This window comes from Pezoporus flaviventris, unplaced genomic scaffold, assembly GCF_033815535.1.
Source record: "Pezoporus flaviventris isolate CSIRO_AGI_PZ_B2104156 unplaced genomic scaffold, CSIRO_AGI_Pfla_v1 ptg000057l, whole genome shotgun sequence".
NCBI classification, from domain to species: domain Eukaryota; kingdom Metazoa; phylum Chordata; class Aves; order Psittaciformes; family Psittacidae; genus Pezoporus; species Pezoporus flaviventris.
In genome coordinates this window covers 1,352,234-1,378,470 of record NW_026892605.1, presented here as the reverse complement: position 1 = coordinate 1,378,470, position 26,237 = coordinate 1,352,234, and the positions used below count along the sequence as shown (strand labels likewise).

The 26,237-nt window shown below is 40.2% G+C and overlaps 2 protein-coding genes across 7 annotated transcripts in view; both read left to right on the top strand.

The window, feature by feature from the left end:
• The window catches only part of MAP3K1 (mitogen-activated protein kinase kinase kinase 1), a 57,059-nt gene extending 45,787 nt beyond the window's left edge, over nucleotides 1-11,272 (top strand). For all 3 annotated transcript variants that reach the window (XM_061469348.1, XM_061469347.1, XM_061469346.1), the window contains 9 exons: nucleotides 280-371; nucleotides 623-812; nucleotides 1,124-2,396; nucleotides 3,282-3,434; nucleotides 4,805-4,967; nucleotides 6,420-6,551; nucleotides 7,567-7,709; nucleotides 8,177-8,308; nucleotides 8,636-11,272. In XM_061469348.1, the coding sequence (XP_061325332.1) occupies nucleotides 280-371; nucleotides 623-812; nucleotides 1,124-2,396; nucleotides 3,282-3,434; nucleotides 4,805-4,967; nucleotides 6,420-6,551; nucleotides 7,567-7,709; nucleotides 8,177-8,308; nucleotides 8,636-8,785 (2,428 nt within the window). In that variant the 3' untranslated portion in view covers nucleotides 8,786-11,272. The remainder of the gene's footprint in view (nucleotides 1-279; nucleotides 372-622; nucleotides 813-1,123; nucleotides 2,397-3,281; nucleotides 3,435-4,804; nucleotides 4,968-6,419; nucleotides 6,552-7,566; nucleotides 7,710-8,176; nucleotides 8,309-8,635) is intronic.
• Nucleotides 11,273-13,784: 2,512 nt separating this feature from the next.
• Nucleotides 13,785-22,440, top strand: SETD9 (SET domain containing 9). 4 transcript variants are annotated; one of them, XR_009746236.1, is made up of 7 exons: nucleotides 13,785-13,927; nucleotides 14,795-15,159; nucleotides 16,986-17,109; nucleotides 18,296-18,411; nucleotides 19,617-19,722; nucleotides 21,570-21,925; nucleotides 22,328-22,440. XR_009746236.1 is itself a non-coding variant. In XM_061469370.1 (6 exons), the coding sequence occupies exons 1-6, from the start codon at nucleotides 13,842-13,844 to the stop codon at nucleotides 22,413-22,415; spliced, it is 885 nt and encodes a 294-aa protein (XP_061325354.1). In that variant the 5' UTR covers nucleotides 13,785-13,841; the 3' UTR covers nucleotides 22,416-22,440. The 4 variants fall into 4 exon arrangements, 3 of the variants coding, with proteins under 3 accessions (XP_061325354.1, XP_061325355.1, XP_061325356.1); XM_061469370.1 differs by lacking the exon at nucleotides 21,570-21,925; XM_061469371.1 differs by lacking the exon at nucleotides 22,328-22,440 and having other exon boundaries at nucleotides 21,570-22,191.
• Nucleotides 22,441-26,237: the final 3,797 nt, after the last annotated feature.

The following is a 26,237-nucleotide window of genomic DNA, read 5'->3' as shown; positions in this document are numbered from 1 at the left end:
TTTTTGCAAGAGGAAGAGTTCCTACTTGTTTTTTTGTTTATTAGTGATAGACATTACACTTCTGGAAGTATCCTTGTAAAAAATCCTACAACTATTGGTAGGTTACAGATGGGATTATAGATGGGATTATACAGATTATAGAAATCATTAGGAATAAAGTGATGTGAAATTCTTTTCCACACACAATTCTAAGCTAATGATTATTGTAATATAATTGTTAGACTGTTTTTCTCTGAAAGCATCTACTAAGAGAGTTACTTTTATTTTAATTTCTTATAGTCGAACAAGTCAACTTTCAGTCTCAACACTATTGGAGATGTGTAAAGGCCAAGCAGGCGAGCTGGCAGTTGGGAGAGAAATACTTAAATCTGGTAATAATAGCTTTTCATATATAAATGAATTATAATTATAGCTATAAGCAAATATACAGAAGTGTTTTAAATTTAATACAGGATTTATTCAGTATCAGCATGACAAAGAGAATAATATTTCAGCAATTTGGGAGGGGAATAGTTTGGGCACACAATGTGTATTTCTGTACAGTACAGTCCTGATATTTATTTAACCAAGATATTTGATTGTGAACATATCTAATCCTTAATTTATCAACTTTATTTTGTAGGATCCATTGGTATAGGTGGTGTTGATTATGTCTTAACTTGTATTCTTGGAACCCAAACGGAAAGTAGCAACTGGCAAGCACTACTGGGGCGACTCTGTCTAATAGACAGACTTCTGTTGGAATTTCCTGGTGAATTTTATCCCCACATTGTCTGTGGAGATGTTCTGCAGGCTGATACTGTAGTAGACAGGTACTTGCTTACACTATGTGACTATTACTCTTTGTAGTTGAATGTGTTGTTAGTGACTTCTTAAAAAAAAAACAGCTGTTCCAAGTCCTGTAAACAAATAGTATATGTTTATATGCAAAAGTGTCCTTACTGTAGAGAGTATATGGTTGCCTTTTTTTAAAACTTCTGACCTGTGAATCAGTTTTGAAGCACCAGTGTAGCAATAAGTCTCCTTTCTGCTAAATAGCTAAATAAGTTCTCTTGAAATGGCTTTCTTGGCGCTAATTAACTCAAACATACTGGTTTATGAAACACCTCTTTTCATTTTTTAGGTATAAGAAACTTCTTTCCCTCTTGACTTTCGCCTTGCAGTCAATTGACAATTCCCACTCAATGGTTGGTAAACTATCACGGAGAGTATTTTTGAGTGCAGCAAGAATGGTGGCAAGAGTGCCCCATGTTTTTGTAAAGCTGTTAGAAATGTTGAGTGTGACAAGCTCCACTCATTATGCAAGGATGCGCCGACGTCTCATGGCAATAGCAGATGAAATGGAAATTGCAGAAGCCATCCAGCTAGGCATGGAAGACATGCACTCTGGGGAATGCCAACATGAAGACTTTTTGCAGCCACCTGTACCAGATAACTCTCCAGAAGCCACAGAAAGTAATACTCCTAACAATACTGTCCAGTTATCAGGGAAAAGTGGGAAAGGGTTAAGCGATAAAAAAATGAGTGCAAGTCCAGAGGATGTTTCTGAGATGCTGGCTGGCCTTGCTGTGGGACTTCCTGTTTCATCAGCAACCACTGAGCAACCAAAGCCAGCCATTCAAACAAAAGGAAAAACCCCCAGTCAGTGTTTGAACTCCTCTCCCTCATCCAGTCATCCCCAGTCAGTATTCCCAACACTTCTGTCTCCTTCAAACCCATCTGTACCAGCTGGCACTGTAACAGATGTCTCTAAACTCAGAACTCCAGGATTTGTGCCCTGCAAAATCCCCTCACCTTCTCCTCAAACACAGCGGAAACTTTCTCTCCAGTTTCAAAGAAGCTATTGTGAAAATAAAGAATCAGAGAAGCTCTCTCCAGTTTTTACCCAAGCCAGGCCATTGCCATCCAGTCACATACGCAGGCCAAAGCCATCACGGCCCACCCCAGGTGATGTGAACAAGCAGGGAGAAACCTTAAAAAAGAGTATGACACTTGATCTGAATGATATTTCACAGTGTGATGGCAATAGTAATAGTAGCAGTGCAGTTATACCGAGTGAAGAGACGGTGTTTACACCAGTAGATGAAAAATGTCGATTGGATGTTAATGCAGAGCTCAATTCTAGTATTGAGGACTTGCTCGAGGCCTCCATGCCAAGTGATGGCACAGTTACATTCAAGTCTGAAGTTGCAGTTCTTTCTCCTGAGAGGGCAGAAAATGATGATACTTACAAAGATGATGTAAGTCATAATCAGAAATGCAAAGAAAAGATGGAAGCTGAAGAGGAGGAAGCTTTAGCTATTGCTATGGCAATGTCAGCCTCTCAAGATGCTCTGCCAGTAATCCCCCAACTACAGGTCGAAAATGGTGAAGATATCATAATAATTCAGCAGGATGTAAGTATACGCATGGGAATTTAGCATAAGTCATAACTGAGATTCACTGAATTTATAAAGTAGGGCTGTTTTGTTTCTAAAGTTACACAACACACAAAGGTGCTCAATACCTTCTCATAACAGTTAGGATATAAACATGTTGCCAGTTGAGGGTGCTGACAAGACTTCTTTCATGTTATTAACAAGGTCAGAGAGGTTATTTGGAAGAGAATATACCAGCCTTTCAAAAGGCAGAAAAATAGAAACTGGGAAATCAGAAAATAAGAGCAAAGTTTTTAAGTAGAACTGTGCTGAATCTTAATGCTGATCTACTTTGAAGGCAGTTGTATAAAAGCAAACAAGTTTCTGAAAGAAAAGGTAGAGTTGGAAGAGATTTTGTTGTCAGTGCACCTTGAGAGAGAAGATGCAAGATCCTTTAGGAGTCAGAAAAAACATTCTTGTTTGTAAATATACAAAAGCCTAAGAAATAAAAATCAAGAAGTATTTTATTTGTGATCCTTTGAATGATTTAACAATATGTGAAGCATAAAATGGGGGAAGTAAGTAAAAGAAACAACATTATTTTGGTTCTGCTTACTATAAGGGCTGATGAAAACCTTAACTAGATGTGAGATCAGGAATGAAAAAGAGGTCTTGCTTCCAGTTGTGTCATTAAATCTTGCCTTTCTTCTTTGGATAGTAACGTAGAGGCAGCTGTGTTCTTGCATACAGTAGAAGTACGTGGACTACAGAATACACTGGTGTTCTGATCTCAGCTAAAAGTATATGACCTGCAGAACACAGAACTGTAGGGGAGAAGCATAAGAGCTTGGATATTTCATGACATTCCAGGATGTCTACATTTTAGGTGCATGCTGGTAAATTGATTTCAAATTTAATTTGCAGACACCAGAAACCCTGCCTGGACATACCAAAGCAAAACACCATTACAGAGAAGATTCAGAATGGCTTAAAGGTCAGCAAATTGGTCTTGGAGCTTTCTCTTCCTGTTACCAAGCTCAAGATGTAGGAACAGGGACATTAATGGCTGTAAAACAGGTAAGTATTTCAAATACTCCACTTTCCTGAATATATTGTGCTTGTTTTTCTTCAATATTTCTTTGGAATATTAAAGCTCTCTGCTCTCACAGACTTCTTGTATTCCTTGCTTCCTATGCTCCCTGTTATTTTCTCGCATAACAAAATCTTTACATGCATATTAACATAACATTTTCAGGTTTTTACTTCTCCTTAAACTGAAAGCAAACAAACAAAAACGGCTGTACTTTTTTATATGCACACTTTTTTCATAATTCTTCAAAAGCATTTTTATTAATTCCATAAATGAGTGACAGGAATGCAGCCCAGATTTCCCGATTCCAAATAAATTCCATATATGCAAGGTAGCTATTAAAAGTAGTTTCCCCTTACTTGTTAAGTTGCTTTTTGTTTGTTGGTTTGTTTTTTTTTTTCCAGAAAATAGTTTCAGCAGAGGAAATGTAGCTTAATGTTTTTTTCCACTGATCTAACGGCAGACTTTAAGGCAACTGTTTTTAATACTTAAATGAATAAACACAGAATTATGACTGTGAAGAGGCTCAAATACACATTCTTCACTCAAGATTCTTGGAAGGTTCTAGGTGTGAGTAAATCTTTGACACTTAAGGTGCCCTAGGTCTAAGTCAGTGATGCCAACACAGAGAATCTTAGTCCTAACATTTCAGTCTAGAATTGATAAGAAACTTAGTTAGGGAATTCAGCAATTTCAAGACATTAGTCAAGGAAAAAATCTGCTGTCAGCTATTCAAGCTTTGAAACTCTCTTGTTTGTGAAAGAGTAGGACTGTCCATGTAGTTGTTTGGGTTTCTCCTAGAGATACAGAGTTGATTCTGGTGCCCAGATGACATTCTCTGCAGCATATTGTTGTTTCAGATTTAATACGGGTCAGAGCTGGGATTGGCTCCAGTTCCATTACATGACTTCTGATCTGTTTCCCTCACCACCATCGCACCCCCACTGAATTTCTGGGATAAAAGACTTAGTTATGAAACAGCTAGTGTGGCATTAAAATCATAAAATTCTGACAAATAACATTGTCATAATCACATTTTGATCCTTACCGTTCTTCCTTTTCTTCAACATCTGGAATTTTTTTTTCCTAGTTGATGCAGAGGAGAGTGAAGAGGGAAATTTCCTCACTCCATTCTTGGAGATATTTTTGTTAATATTTTCCCAGAAGATCACTCTTAATTTTCTGTGACTGTCTCACATGGAGATACATTCAGCTGAAGAAGCTTGAGATAAAAGAATACTTGCTTTTTACAGATAGTGAAAAGGGACAGAAAACCATCCATTCTTGTTACTGTAATGAAGGGGGGTTTACAAGACTGGTAAATTATATAAGTCTGAATACCTGTGTTTCAAAACAGGTGACGTATGTCAGGAACACGTCATCTGAGCAAGAAGAGGTAGTTGAAGCACTAAGAGAAGAAATAAGAATGATGAGTCATCTGAACCATCCTAACATCATTCGAATGTTGGGTGCTACATGTGAGAAGAGCAACTATAACCTCTTTATTGAATGGATGGCAGGTAAACAACTACTGTGCCAAAGAAAATGAAGATATTGGTTGAGTGTAGAACTATGTAATTTCATACTGCGTTTTGCATCACTTCAGTTTGCAAATTCGCATCTTCATTGCTCTTGGTAACCAGTATAAAAGTCTACTTACAGAACAGCTTAAGTGGTCATAGCAACACTCTCACTGGTGCATCCTTTTTGTTTTAGATTTGGAATTTTCCATACCTAATCTGTGATGCAGTTAAAGCAGTAGGAAGCCCTGAACAAAAGTTCTACTTTTTCCTCACTTTCTAAATTCAAATGGAGAATTAGAAACTTTGCATTGAAACAGGCTGCCCAGGGCAGTGGTAGAATCACTGTCCCTGGAAGTGTTCAAAAGCCATGTAGTGTTTAGTGACATGGTTTAGTGGTAGACTTGGCAGTCCTAGGGTAATGGTTGGATTTGATGATCCTAAAGGTCTCTTCTAGCCTGGCTGATTCTATGATTCTAAACTGTTGAATTTTTGGTGCATTTTTTCTATAAAGTTTGGAATACCTGTCACTTGTTTTTGTCCCAAGTGTTTTCATAAGAATTGTCTGAGGTAACAAGCCAAAGACATTTAAGAACTTAAAGTAATTTAGTAATAAGTAGTAGTAGTATTATTATATTATATATATAATAATATATTATTATAAGGAAAAACATGTTAAAATCTCTAGTTGTTTAGTATCAAATACTAAAATCTTTTCATTATTGTAGAAGCAGGGATAAGAAAGTCTGGGTTTTTTTTTTTAACTAATTTTGTGATGATGTTATATGTCCAGTTTGCCAAGACTATATTTGGTGTTATATATGCTGTTATTTCTTACAAAAGAAAGCATTGCCCCTTAACTTACATTCTTTGGCAGAAACCACTTAGCAATACCTAAGTGCTAACAAGCAAGGCCCAAGTATGTGTTATTACAAGAAGTAGTGCAGAAAATATTTTCTCAAAACTAAGGGTGGGTTTTTTTGAGTATAATTTTCCTGACATAATATTTAAATAATAAAATACCTCATTCAAGCCTAACTTCTCTTAGAATACTTTGAGAGGCACAATGGAAATAACAAATCTTGAGGATTTATATACCAGCTGGGGGAGAAGAGGGGTAAGAGGTAGATAATACTTTTTCTTGCTTTTCTGCTTGCTTCTGTATACTAGTACTTGGACAGAAACAGAAGTAAATTAAGATCCTCAGAGGGAGTGCTTGCTGGGGGCACTTATCTGTTGCCCCGAAGAAAGCTGCTGTTAATGCAAAATATGGATAAATATGTGTCTTTGTGTACAGTTCCAGTTAGAAAGTAATTAAGTGTATTACTTTCTGCCTATAAAACTTATCTTATGTGTTGGGGGAGGAAATATAAGTTAGTTCCAATATCAGGAAGCAGTGCTGCATTCTACTAATAAAAAAATGTAAGTGATCATAAAATGTTCTATTTCTAGGGGGCTCAGTTGCTCATTTGTTAAGTAAATATGGAGCCTTCAAAGAATCGGTTATTATTAATTACACAGAACAACTGCTACGTGGCCTTTCTTACCTCCATGAGAACCAGATAATCCATAGAGATGTTAAAGGTAAGAATTACCTGGAATGTCTTTTCAAATGATATATTCAGAAAGCAGCAACCTGGAATGTCTTTTAAAAGGGATATTCGGAAAGCAGCATCTATTTTGGATTGAGAACTATTGCTTCTTTCAATATCATCTTAGGAGTGCTATTTCTCTTGTGTTCTCTGATCATTCTTAAGAATCTTCAATTACTGAAATTAATCAGAATGTTCATAGCATGATTGGGGATATTTGCTACTTGCGCTGATATAGGAAAAAATGGTTTTCTGAATTGGTTCAAATAAAATATTAAGTTGCCATGTAGCTTTGAAGATTGCTAGTTTAACATAAATGTTTACACTGAAATAATAGTAAAATCTGTGAACAAACCAAGATAAAGGGGTCAGGTTTCCAATGTATAGGAATACTGTGACTTTTTTTCATCCTAATTGAACATAAATACGGTTGTATTGTGTTTGGACAAAATGTGGACTTGACTGGGAAATACCAGTCTTACTAAACTTTTTCCTTTAATGTCACCAACTGTCCATGAACTGGTGAGATACCCAGATAAGTAGCAAGGTAGCTGTGGCAAATATTTGTCTTTTAGTATTTGTTCTTGAAATAGGAAAACTTTTAATTCACTAATTCTCTTCAAAACAACCCAAAGTTGCTTAAGAATGAAATAAGTCTAAATTTCAAAGGCAGCTGCAGACAATGAAAACCTTCAGGGTTTTCGGTTGCCATTTTCTTTCATTATTGTGTCTCCAGGCATTGCTCCAAAATCCTGTGTTTGTCCTGCTTTGAAAGTTTTACTGCTTCTCTAAATCTCTTGACAGCCTCAAGCTGTGTGCAGTATCATTCAGGCATAACAGAAAGCTGACATTATTAGACTTTGTGCTTGATTTTTAGATTTTCTTGATACTGGGGGTGGAGAACATCAACCGATGCAGTTTTGAAACAGAGAGTGGAAGAGTGTCTGTTCATCCTTCTGCCTTTAACAGAAAGCCAACTAGCAATATTTTTATTATACTGTTGACAGGTGCCAATTTGCTAATTGACAGCACAGGTCATAGATTAAGAATTGCCGATTTTGGAGCTGCAGCCAGGTTGGCATCAAAAGGAACTGGTGCTGGAGAGTTTCAGGGACAGTTGTTGGGAACTATTGCATTTATGGCACCAGAGGTAAGAAACCAGTTTTGGAAGTTACTTCAAAAACTTTGTTTAATCTCTTTGAGCTAATTCATACAGCCAAATAACAGAAAATTGCTGTAAGTGCTTTGAATACATGTTAAATGAACTTGTTAGAAAGAATGATTCCAACATGGAAGTAATGACATTTCTTTCTTGCTGTCAAAGTTGGTTTAATTAGTTTGTTACAAGATGAATCTAAGTATTGTCACTAAAGCCCAAACGACCATTTGGTCAAAAGCTAAATATTACAAGGTACTTATGTTTTTCCCCTGATCAGGCATTTTATTTAGTAGCTCTCTGCAGCTGTATAGATCTTACAATATTTACATCACTGATCACTGTATCAACCTGAAATATCAATCAGAGTGCACTTAGCTGATGATATCAGGGGGTTTTACATCTCTATTACTTACAGAGTTAAGCAGATAATCTGAGCTTTGGTCTGTCTGTCTGTTCAGGTTCTGAGAGGCCAGCAGTATGGTAGGAGCTGTGATGTATGGAGTGTTGGCTGCGTTGTTATAGAAATGGCATGTGCTAAACCTCCCTGGAATGCAGAGAAACACTCCAATCATCTTGCTCTGATATTCAAGGTGAGGTATTTTGTTGCTACCAATATGCTACAAAAGATGCTGACTAATTTAATAAACAGCAGTACGAATTACACAAAAGTATGCTAGTAGGGGTTGTTGCAATAGCTCTTCTTTATATTGGAGCTGTTTATACAAAATCAATACTAATACCAGTGCTTTTTTTTTTATTAAAGCAGTAATGACCTTCAGATGGCAGTAAAAAATATGCTAAGGGGAGATAAGCTCATAAATACAACTTGCCATCTGAAAATTATAAGCTTGTGGAATGTTTTGGGGGTAGGAGAGGGTGCTTGAGTGACTTCTAAAAGTTATTTTCCCTTTGTTCAGATTGCTAGTGCAACTACAGCTCCATCAATCCCTACACATCTGTCTCCTGGCTTGAAAGATGTGACTCTTCGGTGTTTAGAGCTTCAACCTCAGGACAGACCCCCATCAAGGGAGCTGCTGAAACACCCAGTCTTCCGTACTACATGGTAGCTACTTACGTACAAGGCTGACATACTGAAGAAGATGCTACTGTATATACAATAACTGTCTCACAGTGCAGTTAAGCACAGCAACTTGTGTTACTCTGCTGGCCTTAATAATAGATACATCAAGGACTTAAGTCCAGTAGAGGACCCTATCTAAGTATGTGATTGACAAATCAAGATCTTTACCTAAGCTCAGTATGCAATGTTTCACAACTTGTGCAAAGATTTGTAAACTGTGCCTTTTTCAAATATCTGGCTTTTTGTGAACACAAAAGCATTTTTCCTTAAATCTGCATGATTATTTAGCAGATAAGTGACTTTTATTTTATTTGGAGCACTTTTTCAGCAATATTAGTAGCTGAGGGGCTCAAGATCTACTTTAATATAGCAATCGCTGTTCTATTTTACATCAGTAGATGTAAGCAGAGGGCTCTGCAATTAATCAGTTTTCAGAACTGGTTAAAAGGAAGTTCTGTATTTGTCCCTTTCAATTATACAAAGTTCTCTGAGTAACAAATCCAAACATTGATGGATACTTTAAAAACATTTTGCCTTCCTTCAAGTACGGTCAAACAGTTATGGGTCACTGTGCATTTACTGCTGGCCATGTAATTTCTTTTGAAATTAGTTTGTTTTCATTGTTTTTTTAACTTTGAGATAAAGGGGATATTTTAAAATAGTCTTTAGAAAAAGATGCAAGCTGTGTCATGGAACATCATTGTGACACAAGAGTTTTAAAAACAGATTTGCTGGAAATCTGGAATAAAATACCACCTTCAACAAGGTAGTGTTGAAGGTTCTGATAGTAAAGGTTATTTAAATAAATAGTTTAGTCTGAACCATGCTAAAAGTTGCTGAGCCTTTTTATATAGCAGCTTCTTCTGGCAAATCATGTAGAGAAGTTTCATGTCAAAGGCTCTAAACCCAGCTCCCGTTAAAATTTATGGGAGGCTTTGTCCTGTACTTCAGTGGGAGCAGGTGCAAACTATGAGCAAATCTCATTCTTTGTGTAACAAAGCTGAGGTCACATTCTCTACTGATAATAAGTTTTACCTGCTGTTTTCCTTCTGCCGTACATCATCTATTTACTGTAGCCATTAGTGATAATTTAATTTGAAAATGTTAAAAATATTACCACAAGAAAGGTATTTATTTTAACAAGAAACAAACTTGGACTTGAAAAGCAAGATAAAGTAAAATGTGAAGTAAAGCTTCACCTCTAGTGCAAAACTTGTGGGTTTTAGCAGGTGTTTTTTTAAAAACAGGTTTTTAAAATTATTTTAAAGGCAGGCTTTTAGATTCTGATGCATGTAATTCTGAAGGAAAATGGCAGCTTTTCTTTTGCTTTTATTAAAGGGGATCTTTTTAAATCAGATACTGATTGTGTTTAATCCTTTTGGAGAAAAATACTGTTTGTCTTCTAACTCTTCAGAAGCCAGTTGGATTGTTGGACTGAAATAGAATTGGTTATTTCAAAGACTCAGGACAAACTAAATAAGCTATAGTACCTTAAAAATGTACAACACAAATTGGAAGTAAAACATCTTTAAGATAAGTTTACAGAAATGATAGTGCTCATACTAATAAAGAAAAAGCGGTGTCATTAGTTGTGAATGTGTTTCTTTTGGAAATTTTACATTCCTTTGTTTTGGAAGATTGGTGGACTTTGAAGAGTTAAAAAGATACTATTGAAATGTGAAGTTTGGTAGCTCTGTTTTGTACTTGACTTTTTTGTTTTTTTGACCACTTTAGAATTTCTCATTCTAGTAAAAGATTGTTTCCAAGTCTTTCTTATGTGCAAGCTTTAAAGGATGCACTCTTGCCAATTCATGTACTGGAAGATCAGTTGTCAGATTAATACTGTTTCTGACAGAAATGTAAACTGTATAAACTGATGAACCTCAGCTAATCAGTATTACTTTGTAGATCACCATGCCTACCACATTTCAAACTCAAACTGCCTCTTGGTGTCCAAATGCATTTGTTTGAGTTTGTTTGCATTTCCCCTGGCTTGCTGGTAATTGTGGTGTTTTTAAAATGCAGATGTGATGTAATATTCTTATTTTCTTTGGATCAAAGCTGGACTGAAAATTGTATCGTGTAATTATTTTTTCGTGTTCTTAATGTTATTTGGTACTTAAGTTGTAAATAACGTCTACTGCTGTTTATTCCAGTTTCTACTACCTCAGGTGTCCTATAGAGTTTCTTCTACCAAAGTTCACTTTCACAATGAAACTATATTTGCTATGTGACTGATTCCTAAGACTTCCAGGGCTTAAGGGCTAACTTCTATTAGCACCTTACTGTGCAAGCAAATTTTACAGAGATCTCTGGGTTAAGAAATTTGGCTTCATTGTATCCTTTGTTATTTTAAATATATCAAGATATTTTAATTAAAAATTTTTACCCCATTGAACCAATTTTATATAGTATAATTTGTATGTATTTTGGTGGTCTCTGTCTTTATAGTAAATAAAAGCTTTTGAACAAATCTTGTCCTTTGCTTATTGTAAACACATTCAGTTTACTGATGTGAATAAAATTTCTGGTACACTTCACTGTTTAAACACAATTTTCATACACAGTATTAGTTTCTAATATTAAATTGCATTACCATTAAATCTAACATTAACATTAACTCTAACATTAACTCTAACATTAACTCTAACATTAACTCTAACATTAACTCTAATATTAACTCTAATATTAACTCTAATATTAACTCTAACATTAACTCTAATATTAACTCTAACATTAACTCTAATATTAATTCTAATATTAAATCTAATATTAAATCTAACATCAAATTATTAATTATTATTGGCTGATATATCTCAGTTTTACCAAAGAATGCTTGACTAAAGGGCAGGAACAAGCACTAATTTTTTTTAATACTGATAAATGTGTGAATTTCTCTTACGAAACACTGTAGCTATGAACCTTGCTTGCTTATTCCTTAGATAAAACATGAAATGCCTAAATTTTGCATTGCTGCAAATGTAGCTGTTAATTACCAAGTCAGGTGAGCTGATCTGGTTAGATCAGTTCTGGAGCCATTGAGGTGGGAAGTCAGTCTGCTGTTTCATGTTTTCAGTGAAATGATGCTTTTCCTTGTGATTTAAGTAGCAAACATAAGCCTTTCCTTATTCAGACCGTCTGAATACATATTGCAAAGCTAGAGCTTGTTTCAGTTGCTTGTCTTAGGTTGTTTTTTTGGTTGGCTTGGTTTTGTTGTTTGTTTTATTTTTTGTGGTGGGGGTGTTAATTTTTAAAATTAATCCATTTTTAATAGTGAAAAATCCAGTGTTCTGTAGCCTTTTTTGTGAGGACTAAATTCTACATCTCATGAGACCCCACCTGCAGTACTGTGTCCAGCTTGGGGGGGCCCAACACAAGAGGGACATGGACCTGTTGGAGCAAGTCCAAAGGAGGCCATGAAGATGCTCAGGTGGCTGGAGCACCTCCTCTATAGAAACAGGCTGAGAGAGGTGGGCTTGTTCAGCCTGGAAAAGAGAAGGCTCTGGGGAGACCTCAGAGCAGCTTCCAGTGCCTAAACGGGCCTACAAGAAATTTGGAGAGGGACTTTTTACAAGTAATGACAAGTCAATGGGGGAATGGCTTTAAGCTGGGATAGGGGAGATTCAGATTAGAAATTGGAAATTCTTTACTGTGAGGGTGCTGAGGAGCTGTCACAGGGTGCCCAGAAAAGCACCCAGCAAAGTTCAAGTGTTCAAGGCCAGGGTGGATGGGGCTTGGAGCAACCTGGTCTACTGGAAGGCATCCCTGCCGAGGGCAGGGGGTGTGGAACTGGGTGAGCTTTAAGGTCCTTTCAACCCAAACCATTCTATGCTTCCATGATCACTCTTTTTACAGTCTCCCTTATTTATGTGACTTTCTCCAAATAGAAATGAATGTATCAATTCACCAGCAAAACATGGCAACAGAAATCTTCTAATACCTGGTTTTTAAAATCAGAAAAATCTCCTAACTGAAATACCAAGAAGGAAAATGTGTAATAAGGATTAAATATAAATTGAGTCTAGTGTATCTTCCTTTATTTGATTTACTACAGAACTGAATCTTTACAGTACTGTGTGGTAATTGCAGTGTTGCAGTCTCCTTTTTAGGAACAAGGAATGGCAGAGATCACTGTCCCAGCAGTCAACTGTAAATGTCAAAGACACCTACTTAGAGAAACAAGCGTCTTCATTTGCAAAGGGCATGTTCAGTTCTTCTGAAGGCAAGTAGTAAACTAGGCCCACTTTGGTTTTTCTGGTGGGAGTAACATTACATTCAGTGTTCCTCACAAGCTGAAGTCTGATAGTGTCTCAGCTTCACAAGCTCTTGTTGAAAGGTTCCAGAGCATGTTGGGGTGTCATGATGACCATGTATTTCCTCATCACCATCTGAGTGGGAAGCTTGGATGTGTGGCTCCTCTGACCTGATTTCCACCTCCCTGGACACTGTACCTCCCTTACTAAAGTTTCTCCCATTGCTTAGTGTTCCTTGCTGCGCTGAATCACGAATGTGAAAGGCTTTTTAAGAACCACACTGTGCGCGTACGGCGCACGCTGCTCCACTATGGCACGCAGCTGCTGGAATGCGCAAGTTGCGAATCCTGACTTTTCTCCCCTGTTATTACGAGGGAAGCCCAGCAGGTGGCAGGGAAGCCTGATGAGTCAGCGGCTACCCCGTTTCCCTTTATTTCCTTCAATTATTTCAGTTTGCAATGTATCACCGCTTGGCTCCTCTTCTGCGCCAGTGCCCCACCTCCCTCTCAGCGGAGGACTTCTTCACCCTACTCTAACTCGACCCTCTTTTAACGCGTAATTAACAACCCCGTAACGGCACCTCGCCGGCCCACGCGCGGAGCCCGGGGCCTGCCCGGCTCCTCCGAACCACGCCAGCCGTTGGACCTAAAAGACCAATGGTAGCTCCGTACGCACAGAGGGCACCGCCCGTCCGGCGAGGTGATTGGTTGGGCCGTTCTCGCGGGCGCGGTGGCCATGGCGGCCGTGAGGGAGCAGAGGTGAGGGGTGTTGTGCCGCTCGTCTCCTGCCATGCTGCGAGGCCTGCGGCGGCGGTGGGACTCCTACAAGTACCGCTTCGTGCCCTGGCTGGCCCTCAACCTCCGCCGCAAGCGCAGGTGAGGCGGAGGAGAGGGTCCTGAGCGCCGCAGGGTAGCGGGGAGGTCTGTCCCGCCGTCCTTTCTGCCTTCCGGCGGCGTGAAGTGGAGACAGCCACGGCTGGTGGGTTTCCCGCAGGGTGTTTCGGCCTGGAGTAGCTCTTGGAGCAGGGTGGGAGCTTTCCTCAGGGGGCGAGGAGCTGCTGTGGCCGAGACCACGCTTGCAGCATGAGCTGAGGAGCTGCCTGGTGTCTTCCACCGGGGGTTTTGCGAGTGGCTCCTCCTTGTGTGTCACTGCACTGGCCTAAAACTCTTAACGCTGGCATACTTCGAAGTGGTAGTTAATGTTAAATCTAGGCAGATAGTTTTTTGTTTGGGGGTTGTGTGTGTGTGTTTTATGTAGGGGCTTTTTTATGTGTTTTTGCCTAAAATTCTAATACTGGGATACTTTGAAGTGGTATTCAATGTTAAACCTAGGTAGATAAGGTTTTTTGGTTTGTTTTGTGTGTTCTCTTTTTAAGCATGAAAGTAGTGCTTGAAGTTGACTGCACCATTGTTATATGTAGCATAAATCAGTCTCCCTAGTCAGCATAATGTTTGTCCTCACCTCATTTGAAGTGTAATGAGCCGTACGTAAACTTAGGTAATCACATATATTTTGGTTTTGGTATGCCTGTCATTAACAGCTCAGTTTAACCTACTTGTCTTGCTGCAAATACACAGATGATGATTTTATAGTAGTCTGGGCATGAAAGAATATTTTTTAGAGTTTTTGTTTGTTTAAACCAACAGTGCATATAAGCTTCTGCTGTGAAATCGCTCTTCTATATTTTATTTAAGATAAATATAACTTTAAAATACCATTTTTTTTCCTTTTTTCTCTTACAGGACGCTCCGATATGTTCCTGAAAGCTCCCAAGACAAGATTATCTCTGATGAAGATGTCTTTGAAACACTACTGAAAATATTCAAAGCTCTGTTCATAAATGACTTCAGTAGACAAGCACATATTTTGGCCTTTCTTCCAGAAATCAAACATAAATACCTGGAGTTACTGACTGCGGAGCAGAAGCTATCAAAAGTACACTCATGTAACCATCTAAATCAACATGTGTTTAGTCCAGAGGAAGTTCTGTTTAATACACTAGGGTTCATGGTTAGCCGGGACCGAAGTTCCCTGGTGTCTGCTGGAAGTGGAGTCTTTGTTACCAGAGGTTTTGTACCAAAGGGGACGGTTGTATCTATGTATCCTGGTAATGCAGCATTCTTATTTCTGGTTGCGTTAGATGTGATTTCTAACCATCTGATTATAGAATGCCAAAGTGCCGCACTAGTTTTTATTTCACAGCTTTAATTTTTGTCATCCCTTAACAAAATCACAAGTTACAGTGAATGAAAATATACCTGTGTAAGCTAACTTTCATTTGGAAATGAGCTAGGCAATATGGAGGGGGGATAATTTTGTTTATTAAAAAAAAAAGACCAAACAGAAACAAAACAAAAACCCAAACAGGTTTCAGTACTCAAAGTTTGATTTTTTGGCTGCTAGAAAAGTTGTTCCACATTTTTGAAACACAGATGCAGGGGAGCAGTTTCAAGTGGATGAATGATACAGTTTAATTCTTGAGGGCTACTGTTGAATAGGGATCTGAGAATGAGGTTTTGAGATACCCACACAGATCAGCAGACATGACTATAAACTTTTTCAAGCACAAAAATGCAAATTGGAGAATGAAAGTAAAACCTTTATTTAGCAGAACTGTCTTAGAATCATAGAATCATAGAATCGTTAGGGTTGGAAAGGACCTTAAGATCATCTAGTTCCAACCCCCCTGTCTTCCATGAAGTATACTTGGAAAATCGGCATTTTTCTGTTCCTCCTCCTTATTGGACCTGTATTTGTTTACATTTAAAAAAATTGTAATTCTGCCAGGATGGTCAAGCTAAGACAGCTCTGCTGAAGTGCTTTGGGTTTGTTTCTGCTTCATCTGTCAATAGAATTGTCTTTTGCATGTGGTCCCTCACTTCTGCCAGTGTTGCCAGTCAAGACCAGTTGAAGCACTGGGCAGCGGAGCATGTTTTTGCCATGGCAAAGCAGGAGCGTGGCCATTACCACTGACTAGTAAACCGACTAATGATCAAATGACAATCACGGAATGAGCCTGCCACCTTTCAATTTTCTTCAAATTTCAGGCACATGATAAATGTGAGATTAGGTTTATTGAGAGTCCCCAGTAATAGCTCATGTAGCAATACAGGATGAGCTGCTGCCATGCTTTCCTTCTTCAGGGGCATGAAGGAAGCTGCAGGGTTGCTGACTGGGGAAAGGACCCTGTGGAGAGAACAGGTCAGTGCTCTCCTGCTTGTTTGGCATCAAGTGCAGCCTGCTGGCGAGGCCTTCACCTAGCTCCTTGTGAGATAGCAGTGAAGGATTTCTGCAAAGGGTTGTAGAAGATGCAGTGGGTGTGAGAGATGTAAGACTGCAATATCATGAAAACTTGCAAGCTAGTCTGCAGTCACTTCTCTTTGCTTGGCACCCAGGGCAGGTTAAATTCTGTCTTGAGAAATGCTCTGCTGAAATAACTTGTCTGTTCTTGGTTTGTCATTTCTCTCTGCTGTTCCACACAAACTCCCCAGTCTGGGTGGTGGAGGGGGGTGTTTCAGGTTTTTCGCTGTCTGTGTGTGTGCTTCTCAAAGACTCCTGACACAGGAGTAACAATGCAGCTGCACTTTCCTAAACAAACTTCACTTCATGTTTTCCTCTACAAAGCAGACCAGCTGGCTATGATGTTTTATCTACCTCTCACACTGATTCTGGACAAAGATCGTTTTCACGATTTCCTTCAGTGGCTTTTCTCTTTGGAATATCTCAGCTCATGTAGGGTTGCATGTTTTTGCATCCCACAAAATGGGTCTAAAAGCTTGTAGGTTACAAGTGTTAATGTTATTAATTAAGAGAGGAATTCTATCCCCTCTGTCTCCTTTGAATTTCTGCATGGATGGGAGTGCATGAAACCATAAGCCCATTCTGACAATTAACTTACTTTCTTCTGAAATAACCATATCTGTCTTGCAACAGGTACAGTATACAGAAAGCATGAGCCCATCTTTTTCCAGTCCCTTGGCAATCCCTTTATTTTCAGGTGCATAGATGGTGTCCTTATTGATGGGAATGATAAAGGACTATCAAGATCAGTGTACAGGTAAGCAGTCAAAAGAAATGGGGCAATGCCACTCAACTGATTTCAAATAGTGGTACTAATAGTCTCAGTTCGCTTTTTTGTATGCTAAATCGAGTTATATTTGAGTATCATCTATCTATATGCACCAGGGTGGGATCCTTTATGTACTCCTTGTGTCTTCATCTGTAATACGAGTGAAAGGTGTCTTGATGTACAAAAACTTCCCTGTAAAGAAAATAGTTTTAATAGGAACAGGATGTAGCATAAAAAATTTTAAATGCTTCTGAGCTGTTACTCAAATCTGCTTAGTGTATAAAAAAAAAAAAACAAAACCCAAACTAAAAGGCCTCTATGTGCACCTGCTAATACCACAAAGGTGACTGGTACCTCTGGCACTGTCTACAGGTGAAGAGCATTTAGGAATGGATCAGTAACTCTTACAATAATGATAATCATTTTTATCTCACATTGGAAGGGGACCCATAAGGACCATCAGGTCCAATTCACTGCTCCTTGCAGGACTACCTAAAACTAAACCATATGACCAAAAGCATTGTCCAGGCACTCCTTAAACTCTGACATGGTTGGTGCTGTGACTGTTTCTCTGGGGAGCCTGTTCCAGTGATGGACCACCTCTCAATGAGGAACCCTTTCCTAATGTCCAGTCTGGATTCCCCTGACCCAGCTGGCCTGGACTGTTTTAGCTTACCTGGAAGTATAATTTGTAGCAAGTTGTGTTCAAATATGACATGAAAAATAAAATTAATAACAAGCAAAATGATCTAAAATAATACCTAATTTGAATAGTGATACCTAACTAATACCAGATTTTAATTCCAGGAATGTGTTTGAAGTCAATACTGTAATGATCCTTCACATTTTAGTGGTGGATGAGATGTGTTGACACTTCTGAAATGGTAACTTTTGATGCTGATTTCTGGAACTGCATGTCGTGCTCTCGTACTGGTTCTTCCACCAGAGTCTGAAAGACACCACACACTCGTGGGAGGTATAAATGTACTTTGAAAGTATCAGCGAGGTGCTGATCCGTGCACACACACACACATACATCCCTAGTGCTTTCCTGTCTCCCAGGTGGATTGGACAGCCATGGCTTTGCTTGGTGATCATGGCCATTTCTGCAGTAGGAAGTACAGGTAACCTTAAGTGAAGGAGGGATTCCTGTTAAGGCTGTTGGTCATTACAGGTCTTGCTGCAGAAGAGACCAGCTTGGCCCGTTTCAGATGAGCGATGAGAGCTGGCTCACAGCTGCCCCTCAGAACCCACTGGCAGTGGGACAGTATGTCAACAACTGCTCACACGGTGAGTTGCCCGGAGAATTTTCCTGTTTGTGTTTATGGATATAAATTATTTTGGAAGTGATACAGAGAATCAGATGCTGGGCACAGTAGTGCTGTTTAAAACAAGGCAAACACTTAATGGGATAAAAAGTTTTTGAGATCTTTTGTGGCAGCTGGGTGTTAGAATCCTTCAGTGCAGCAATGCTTCAAATATTCTTGTGCTTTTCTCACCAACTGCCCCAGTCTCCATCCTGGTATGTAGAATTAAAGGCACACATCCCAAAATGCGAGATGGTGGGAAAGGGTATCTGGCAAAGGACAGTATAGCTGAGGCAGCACACAGAGTTACAGATCAAATTACCATACGCAAAGTGACATATACAGTAAGATTCTGTCACTGCTTAGTTTGAACTATAAAACTTCTTTTAGACTTCATTATGTTTATGTGCAAAATCTAGGAAACTGTTGGTATGGTCTAGCTGTTGGGCATGAAGGAAACTCTTCACTTACTCTATCTCATGCAGTATGTGTTGGTCTTAAAGGTCTGGGGGAATAAAGAACTCATGGGAATGGTTGTGATTCAGAAGATTGAACTGCTAGCATACCTTCTACTTCTAAGTGCCTTTCAGAGCCTCCATTACACTAAAAATACCCTGCCTCCAGGCAGCATCCAGAAGGGTTGCCGGAGTAGCAAGTCAGGTATGCTAGGAAACTGGTATGGAAACAAAGGCAATCTCATCAAGCTGTTTTTCTCAGGCTTAATGTCCATGTAAGGAAAATTCTCTTCTTCCTGCTGGGCAGATGGTGACCTTTATCCCTGGCTTTATTTATGACATATTCTGCCACCAGGAATTATTTTTTTAAGATTTTTCTTTTTTCACCTATGAAAGCAGATGTTGTATATTAACAACATTTAGCAGTGCAGAGAGCTACCCCTGGTGCTGCGCAAAATTATGCCCCTTCATCCACATGTTGATAATCAGGTAACCTGTTGAATGCAGTAAGGATGAATTAAAGCTCTTATAGTTGGTTGTGCATATCTTGTGTTAGTTCAAAGTAGGACTTCAGAGGGGTGTAGTAGCTCCCAACAGAGGCATGGTTTTCAGGCTTGGTGAAGCATCTGGTGCTTTTGCAGCAGTACATTTGATGGTTTTACACATCTTTAAACCCTGTCTGAGATTTTTCTCAGTATCACAGAGACCTTTTTTCTTTTTTTCTTGTTTCTAGAAAAAGCAGCCAACGTGTGTTATCAGGAGTTTGATGTGCCAGCATATTTTCCAATAGAACTGAAACAGTATCTTCCAAACATTGTCTACAGCCACGACATAGAGAGGTTAGCTGTAAAATCAAAGAGCTCATAGATTTGTGTGATACAAAACATACTGCATGTGTAAAAAAGACAAACTTTGTTGAAGAATAATGTTATTCCGTATGAAAATGAGTTACACGAAGTGTGCACCTCTATGAAAAGACGTAGCTCTTTGAGTATACTAATTTTAAGTGATTTATGAGACTATTTGGTTTTGTTCCTTTTTCCACATCTTTACAAATGAGATCAGAATAGCTCTGAAGACATGTTTTTACAGGCAGTGGTTACACTGTAGTGTGACTCTTCTGAATCCAGTGAGGCACTAGTTATATTTTGCTTGTGTCATAATGCCAAGGTTTTTGAGTATGTATTTCAAATGCAGTTAGCAACCCTTGACCAATCAAAGCCCTTCTAAGGTAGTTGAGATGTAGGCTTCTTACACTCCTGTTTTCCATGGCTTCTGCTTATGTGAGAAGTAAGCAGATTAATTTGCAAAAAATACCTCCTCATAGTAATTTGTATTGAGACAAGTGAAATACTCTGCAGTATAAAGGCATGTGACTTGTAGTTACACTGCACAATTACAACATCCTCATTATGACCTGAAAATGCACCTCTTTTAGAAATTAAAACATCTAAAAACCTTTCTAAGATTTCTGTTTGGAAATGTGGGAAAAGCAACAATTAGGTGAATATGTACAAGGAGCAGTGTGGACAACAAGGAGAGATAGTATGCCTGAGTGTCCTGTACTGGGATGTAGTCAATAACTTTGAAGCTGTGACAAAGTAAGTTGTAATGTTGGTGATTAATTTAATACAAAAAAGAAATTGCTTAGAGAGGATGTATAAGGATTTTAAAGCGGATCATCTAGACTTCCTATGTAATTCTGGGGCTATTTTAAAACCCTTGAAATTTGCTTGGAAAAACTTACGGTGCATACTGGAAAACTGGCTTTTCTGAATAAGCTTAGAATTTGTTGAGGCAAGGTTAGACACAAGCAATCTGCAAATAAATAAAAAATGCTAATAAAATTAAAACTGTGAGACTGAACTTTCAGGAAGCCTGAATGTTGTACTTGAAGTGTGAAAGCACATGAGCAGAGCTAAGCTATGGCACCATTTCAGGAAGGGGAAATTTCGCTCTGTTCCTTGGAATCTGTCCAAGAAAATATAGTATTTCAGTCATCAGTTCTCTCAGTGTACACCTGTTAGATGGAACATCCCATCTGCTTCCAGCTGCTTGTTTGATGCTGATATTTACAGTACTGACAACGTAGGTAATCTGGTTTCTAAATCTTTTTCTGTGTTGTAAAAGAGTCCCTAGTACTTATTTACCTTTTTTTGAATGGCCTCACACTGTATTTCTGAGTGGTAGGGGCTGCATGGGTTGATGCTGTTCTTCACTTTCATGTTCCTTGGCATCAGAAGAATGTGCTCTCCTTCCTGGGGTACATACTCTGCTTTAGAGCATGGACATTTACTTAAGAAGTTGGAGGGGTGGGTTCCCAAATCTCTCTAAGAAAACTGTTTGCCAGCCACTGATTTGAGCTTAGGGTTTGTGGAGAATTTGCTCATCACTGTTCAGTTGCAGCAGGTCTCTGATGTAGTTCAGAGAGTGAACTACAGAGAGTGGGTTTAGCCAACTAGCACCTGTAGGTGTGTCTAGAGGAATGATTTCTGCTCCGTCAACCTTGCGGTAGCTTCTGTCTGTGTGTCTTTTTCTGTCTTGACTAATTCTTTTCATTTCTGAATAATTGTGTGAGTTGAAAAGTTATTTGTATACCCACAGAGGCTGTGCGTTTTATTTTATGTTTTGAAATTATATTGTTTTGCTTATACTTGCTATCTGTATTTCAGTGTTGTTTTTCCAGGCTCCCTGGCCTGTGTTATGCATACATGTCATGGTTTAAGCCCAGCTCATAACTCAGCACCATGCAGCCACTTGCTCATTCCCTCTTTTTCCCCCATTCCTGGGTGGGATGGGAAGGAGAATTGAAAGAATGTAAATCCCACAGATTGAGATAAGAACAGTCCAGTAACTGAAGTATAACATAAAACTACTACTACTATTACTAATAATAAAGAAAAATAATAAGGGAAATAATGAGAGAGAATATAAAACTAAAAGAGGAAAAGAAACCAATAAACACAGGTGATGCACAATACAATTGCTCACCACCCACTGACTGATACCCAGCCCAACCCGAGCAGCGATCTGCCCTTCCAGGTAATTGCCCCCAGTTTACAGACGGGGCATGACATGCTGTGGTATGGAGCACCCCTTTGGTTAGTTTGGGTCAGGGATCCTGACTCTGCTTCCTCCTGCCTTCTTATGCCCCTCCTCACTGCCAGAGCATGAGAGACTGAAAAGTCCTTGATCAGAGTAAACATTATTTAGCAGCAGCTAAAACATTGGTGAGTTATCAGCATTGTTTTCAGACTAAAGCCAAAACACAACACTGTGCCAGCTACTGGGAGGGAGAAAAAAATGACTGTTACAGTTGAACCCAGGACAATATTACTCCCAGAAGTAATCCAGAGACATTGTTTTAGCTCCTTGCCATGGAAAGTTAAAAAAAAATAAAAAGGGAAATAAAATAATTCATTTTTTGCTTTTCCTTTCTTATAGCCTCCTGCGGTGCATTGTGCTTGTCACTCTCAGAGACATCAAGCAAGGAGAAGAGCTTTTTTCCAATTACTACACTGTTGTCAGCTGAATTAATAAATTCAAAACTGTAGAAATCTGTGTCATTAAAATAGTTACTGGGTGGGTACTTCAAGCTTCATGAGCATTTCTACATAATGCAAGGCTGTAGTTTTACCATGTAGGAAGCAAGCTGCGGGCTTGTAATTCCCTGAAAATACTCCACATTTGATGCAGAGGTGAAGGTGTAACCTTTTACATCATTAGGTTCTCGGCTGTCTCCTGTTGTGGACGTTATTGCTTATTGGTGTTCAAACTGTCCAACAATAGCTCATAAAATAAAAACCTAGGTTCTGGACACATCAGTTAATCTGGTTTGCACAGTTGTCTGTAACTGTGGCTCAGTTTTACTGTTTTGCCATTTCACTTCTTGTGGACATGGTAAAAATTACCACCCTCTCATGAACTATTCCTTGGAAAATCCTCATAGTTCATGGTAATTACTAGTTCTTGTTCTGGCTTTCTTGGAGTTGGTCCCTTTGGTATCTGCTTCCTTTTAGAACGTATTTGTTGTCCACATTTTTTATGAAGCCAGTTTTGGAGCAGTGCTGATGGGCACTTCAGGTGTGCCTGTCAGGTATGTGTGTGTGTAACCTGAGGCCTGTCCTGTCCGAGATTCGGTGGTTCAGTGAAAGGTTCCTGTCATGTGGCAGCTTTTGCAGCTTTTATTCTCAAAGAGAGAGGACGTCATGTGCCACGTAGCTGGAGGAAATAATGCTAACCAAGTGTGATGTGTATGTTTGAATGAGTTACTGTCATAAACAGAGCCTGCCGTTCCTACGTTAATTCTTGCTACTATCTGCAAACTGCCTTCAGAAAGTAAACAAGAGACAGCTTGCCAGTGTTTCAGTCTGGCTAAACAGCTTGGGAAAGGAAACTTATCCCATCATTTACTGTAAAACTCCAAGCAAGTATCCCAGTGAATGAATATGTGGTTGGCATAAATTCATGAGAAAGAAGGGGTGGGAAGCGGTGTGCTGTGATGTCATCTGGCAGTGTTTGAGGCAGCCGGGGTCCCGGATTAGCTGCAGAAGTCTCCTGTTCAGAATGCAAAGCTTTTCAGTGTCAGTGTTAGTTGGTCTCCTTCCAAGCCTGAACCTTGTCTTTCATATTCATCTGGAAGCCCTTCCACCCATATTCATCTGGAAGCTCTTCCAGCCCTTTCAGGAAGCTTTAAATAGAGCTGTGAGAGAGCAGTGTGTGGCTCAGACTTTTATGGGGATGCTGGGGACAACTTCTGGTGACAGTCCTTGTGTCTTCACTTGCATGGTGGCAGATGAGAGCAGGCATTTTTCTGCAGTCTACTGAAGGGGATGCTCATCCTCTGCCTGAGGTTGCCTTCTCTCCGGAGAGATTTTCTCCCCAGCGCTCCTGGTGGGAGTCCCTGGGCATCTCCCAGCCACTGAAGAGGGGGCTTGTACTCAGGGTGCCTGCGTCAGCAAGTCGGGGTTGATGGGTAGTTAGGGGACGCTGGTCTTAGCATCCCAGAAAGGCAAGTGCTATTGGTGATCCCCAGGCTGAGATGCTGTCAGGAGAGGACGTGAATTACCTCAGCTTGTTTGCACCTTTAAATGTCTGAGTTTGAAAGCATACTCCTGTCTGACAGCTGTGGAGGTTAGGTTTACAGCTCTGTCACTGAGAAAGGTTTGCTTTACAGCACTTGCTGCCTCTTGCATGTGGATGGCATGCAGTTGTGGGGGACTGCAGTGCTCAAGTGCAGGATGCCTGTCACTGACAGGGTACCTGGGACTGCCTTCTCCTCTCTGAAGTCCTGAAACCTGGCAGCCTGCTTCAGGGACTGCTTAGACACGAGGGAGAGCAGGACCTGGCCTGTAATGGGCCTGATTTCTGTCTGCTGGTGTCTATAGAAGGCCAAAAAGCAGGAGGAGAAGGAGGTGCAGTCAGGTGCTGCTTCTGAGCAACAAGCAGCACAACATGGGGGCTGAGCAGGAGAGAGTAAAATGGAAGAGTAGAAATAATGGTCCCGTAAAGTTCTACAGCCTGTGAAAGGGCTCCAGGTATGTCAGAGCTTCCTTGTCGTCTTCAGCATCCCATGTGTCCCTTAAGGGTGGAGGTCATTCTAATCCCCTCTGTGCCCACTCGTTACTACCAGACACCACCAGTGTCTGAGAGGAGGATGTATTCTGATGTTACATTAGATGCAATTTGCAGTCTGATAATAACCCTGTGAAATTCACAGTGAAACCTTTTTATGATTTATTATTAATAATAAATTATTCTCTCCCAAATATATATTGAATATATAAAATATCTCTCTCAAAAGATGATTTGCCTCGATGATTTCCATTGGAATTCCCTACAAATAGGGGCTTACATGGCTAACTTTGCTTCTACACACCTGTACACTTAGTGCTAGAAGGAGGAAAGAAAAATGGAGCTAAAATTGAAGGTAGTTTCAGTTACTGACACGGCAGATCTATAAAGTCTGCTTCCTGGATGTGCACCCATGTCCATGCTAAATACTGAACTGATTCAGGATAGTGTCTGTGTCTAAATCCATTGCCTCCATGGGGATCTCCAGCTGCCTTGGGCCTGGCTGGGACAGAGCTCCCCTTCCAACAGCATCCCTCGTGGTGCTGAGTGTTAGTACCTGGCAGGGTGCTGGTGCCAGGCAGTGCTCCCAGCACAGCACCCAGGCTGCCTCCCCAGCTCCCCTGCCCCAGTGGGTGGGGGCAGGAAAGAGGTTGGGAGGGGGCAGATCCAGGACGGCTGTCCCAGGCTGACCAAAGGGACATTCCGTAGCATATGATATCATAATCAGCAACAAGAGAACGGAGCAAGCCAGGGGCATTTGTTGTTAAAGTGTTTGCCTTCTGGACCAGCTGCTCCATGTGCAGAGGCCCTGCTTCCCAGGCAGCAGCTGTATGTGCCTGCTGATGCGCAATGGAGAGTAAGTATTTGTGCTTACCTTTGCTTTTCCCTTATTGAACTGCCTTTGTTTGGACTCACGACTTCCTTTCATCCTGCTTTCTTCCCTACTGTCATGCTGAGGAGGGAAGTACTACTGCGCTTCGTGGGCGCCCGGTGTCCAGCGTAAGAGCAAAACTAGGAGTGCATGGGGAAGATGGAAAGGGCCATCACTGCGCAGGGGGTTTAAGGCTTACTTTTCCCGTATTTGTCTGACTCCTTCCCCATGTGGTAAGTGTCCTGGTACTCCTGCTGCTGCCAGCAGGGGTGTCCCTGACTGCAAGCACCCAGGTACATCTTGCCAACCAGGGTGGAGGTTGAAAGGCTGAGATGCTTAGCAGAGGGGGCTGAATCCATGTCCCTCCTCAGCAGGAGCCTTTCTGTTGCATATAAAGGTGATGCTGTGCTTACCTGACAGCCTCTTGCTGCCTGCTGTGCTGCTCTGCATCTTCGCTGTGATAGAGCTGGAGCTCCCCCAGCGACACAGGAGACAGAGTCAGTCACTGCAGCTAAGGGGAGCGATGCGCTGCTGCAGCAGAGGTGTGCAGCACCGAAGCAGAGAAGCCGGTGGGGTTTAGCACGATGCTGCAGGGCGGTATGGCAGCAGAAGAACGTATTCATCCTGGCCTCCTGCCACAGCAGGGACCAAGGTTTGCTGGGAGCAATAAATGACTTTTCCCAGCAGAGGGAAGAGAAATCCAGGGACTGGTAAAAAGTGTTTTTTAGCAAACGCATTACTAGTGTTTATGGTTCCAGTCTTTGTTGCCATGTGTTCTGTGGACAAAACGAGGACTTGGGCATCCGACATCCATAAGGTGCCATAAGGACTTCAGGGGCTGCTCATCTTTTTAGTGGCAGAAGTGGATGTGACCTTGTTACCTGGCACTGAAGAAGTTAAGGTTCTGCG

What these genes read in the sequence shown, in the direction of transcription:
- SETD9 (XM_061469370.1), top strand. Translation starts at nt 13,842, where the DNA reads ATGCTGCGAGGCCTGCGGCGGCGGTGGGACTCCTACAAGTACCGCTTC. An exon ending in AACCTCCGCCGCAAGCGCAG is followed by an intron (nt 13,928 to 14,794) that starts GTGAGGCGGAGG and finishes TTTCTCTTACAG; the next exon opens with GACGCTCCGATATGTTCCTG. An exon ending in CTATCAAGATCAGTGTACAG is followed by an intron (nt 17,110 to 18,295) that starts GTAAGCAGTCAA and finishes TGGTCATTACAG; the next exon opens with GTCTTGCTGCAGAAGAGACC.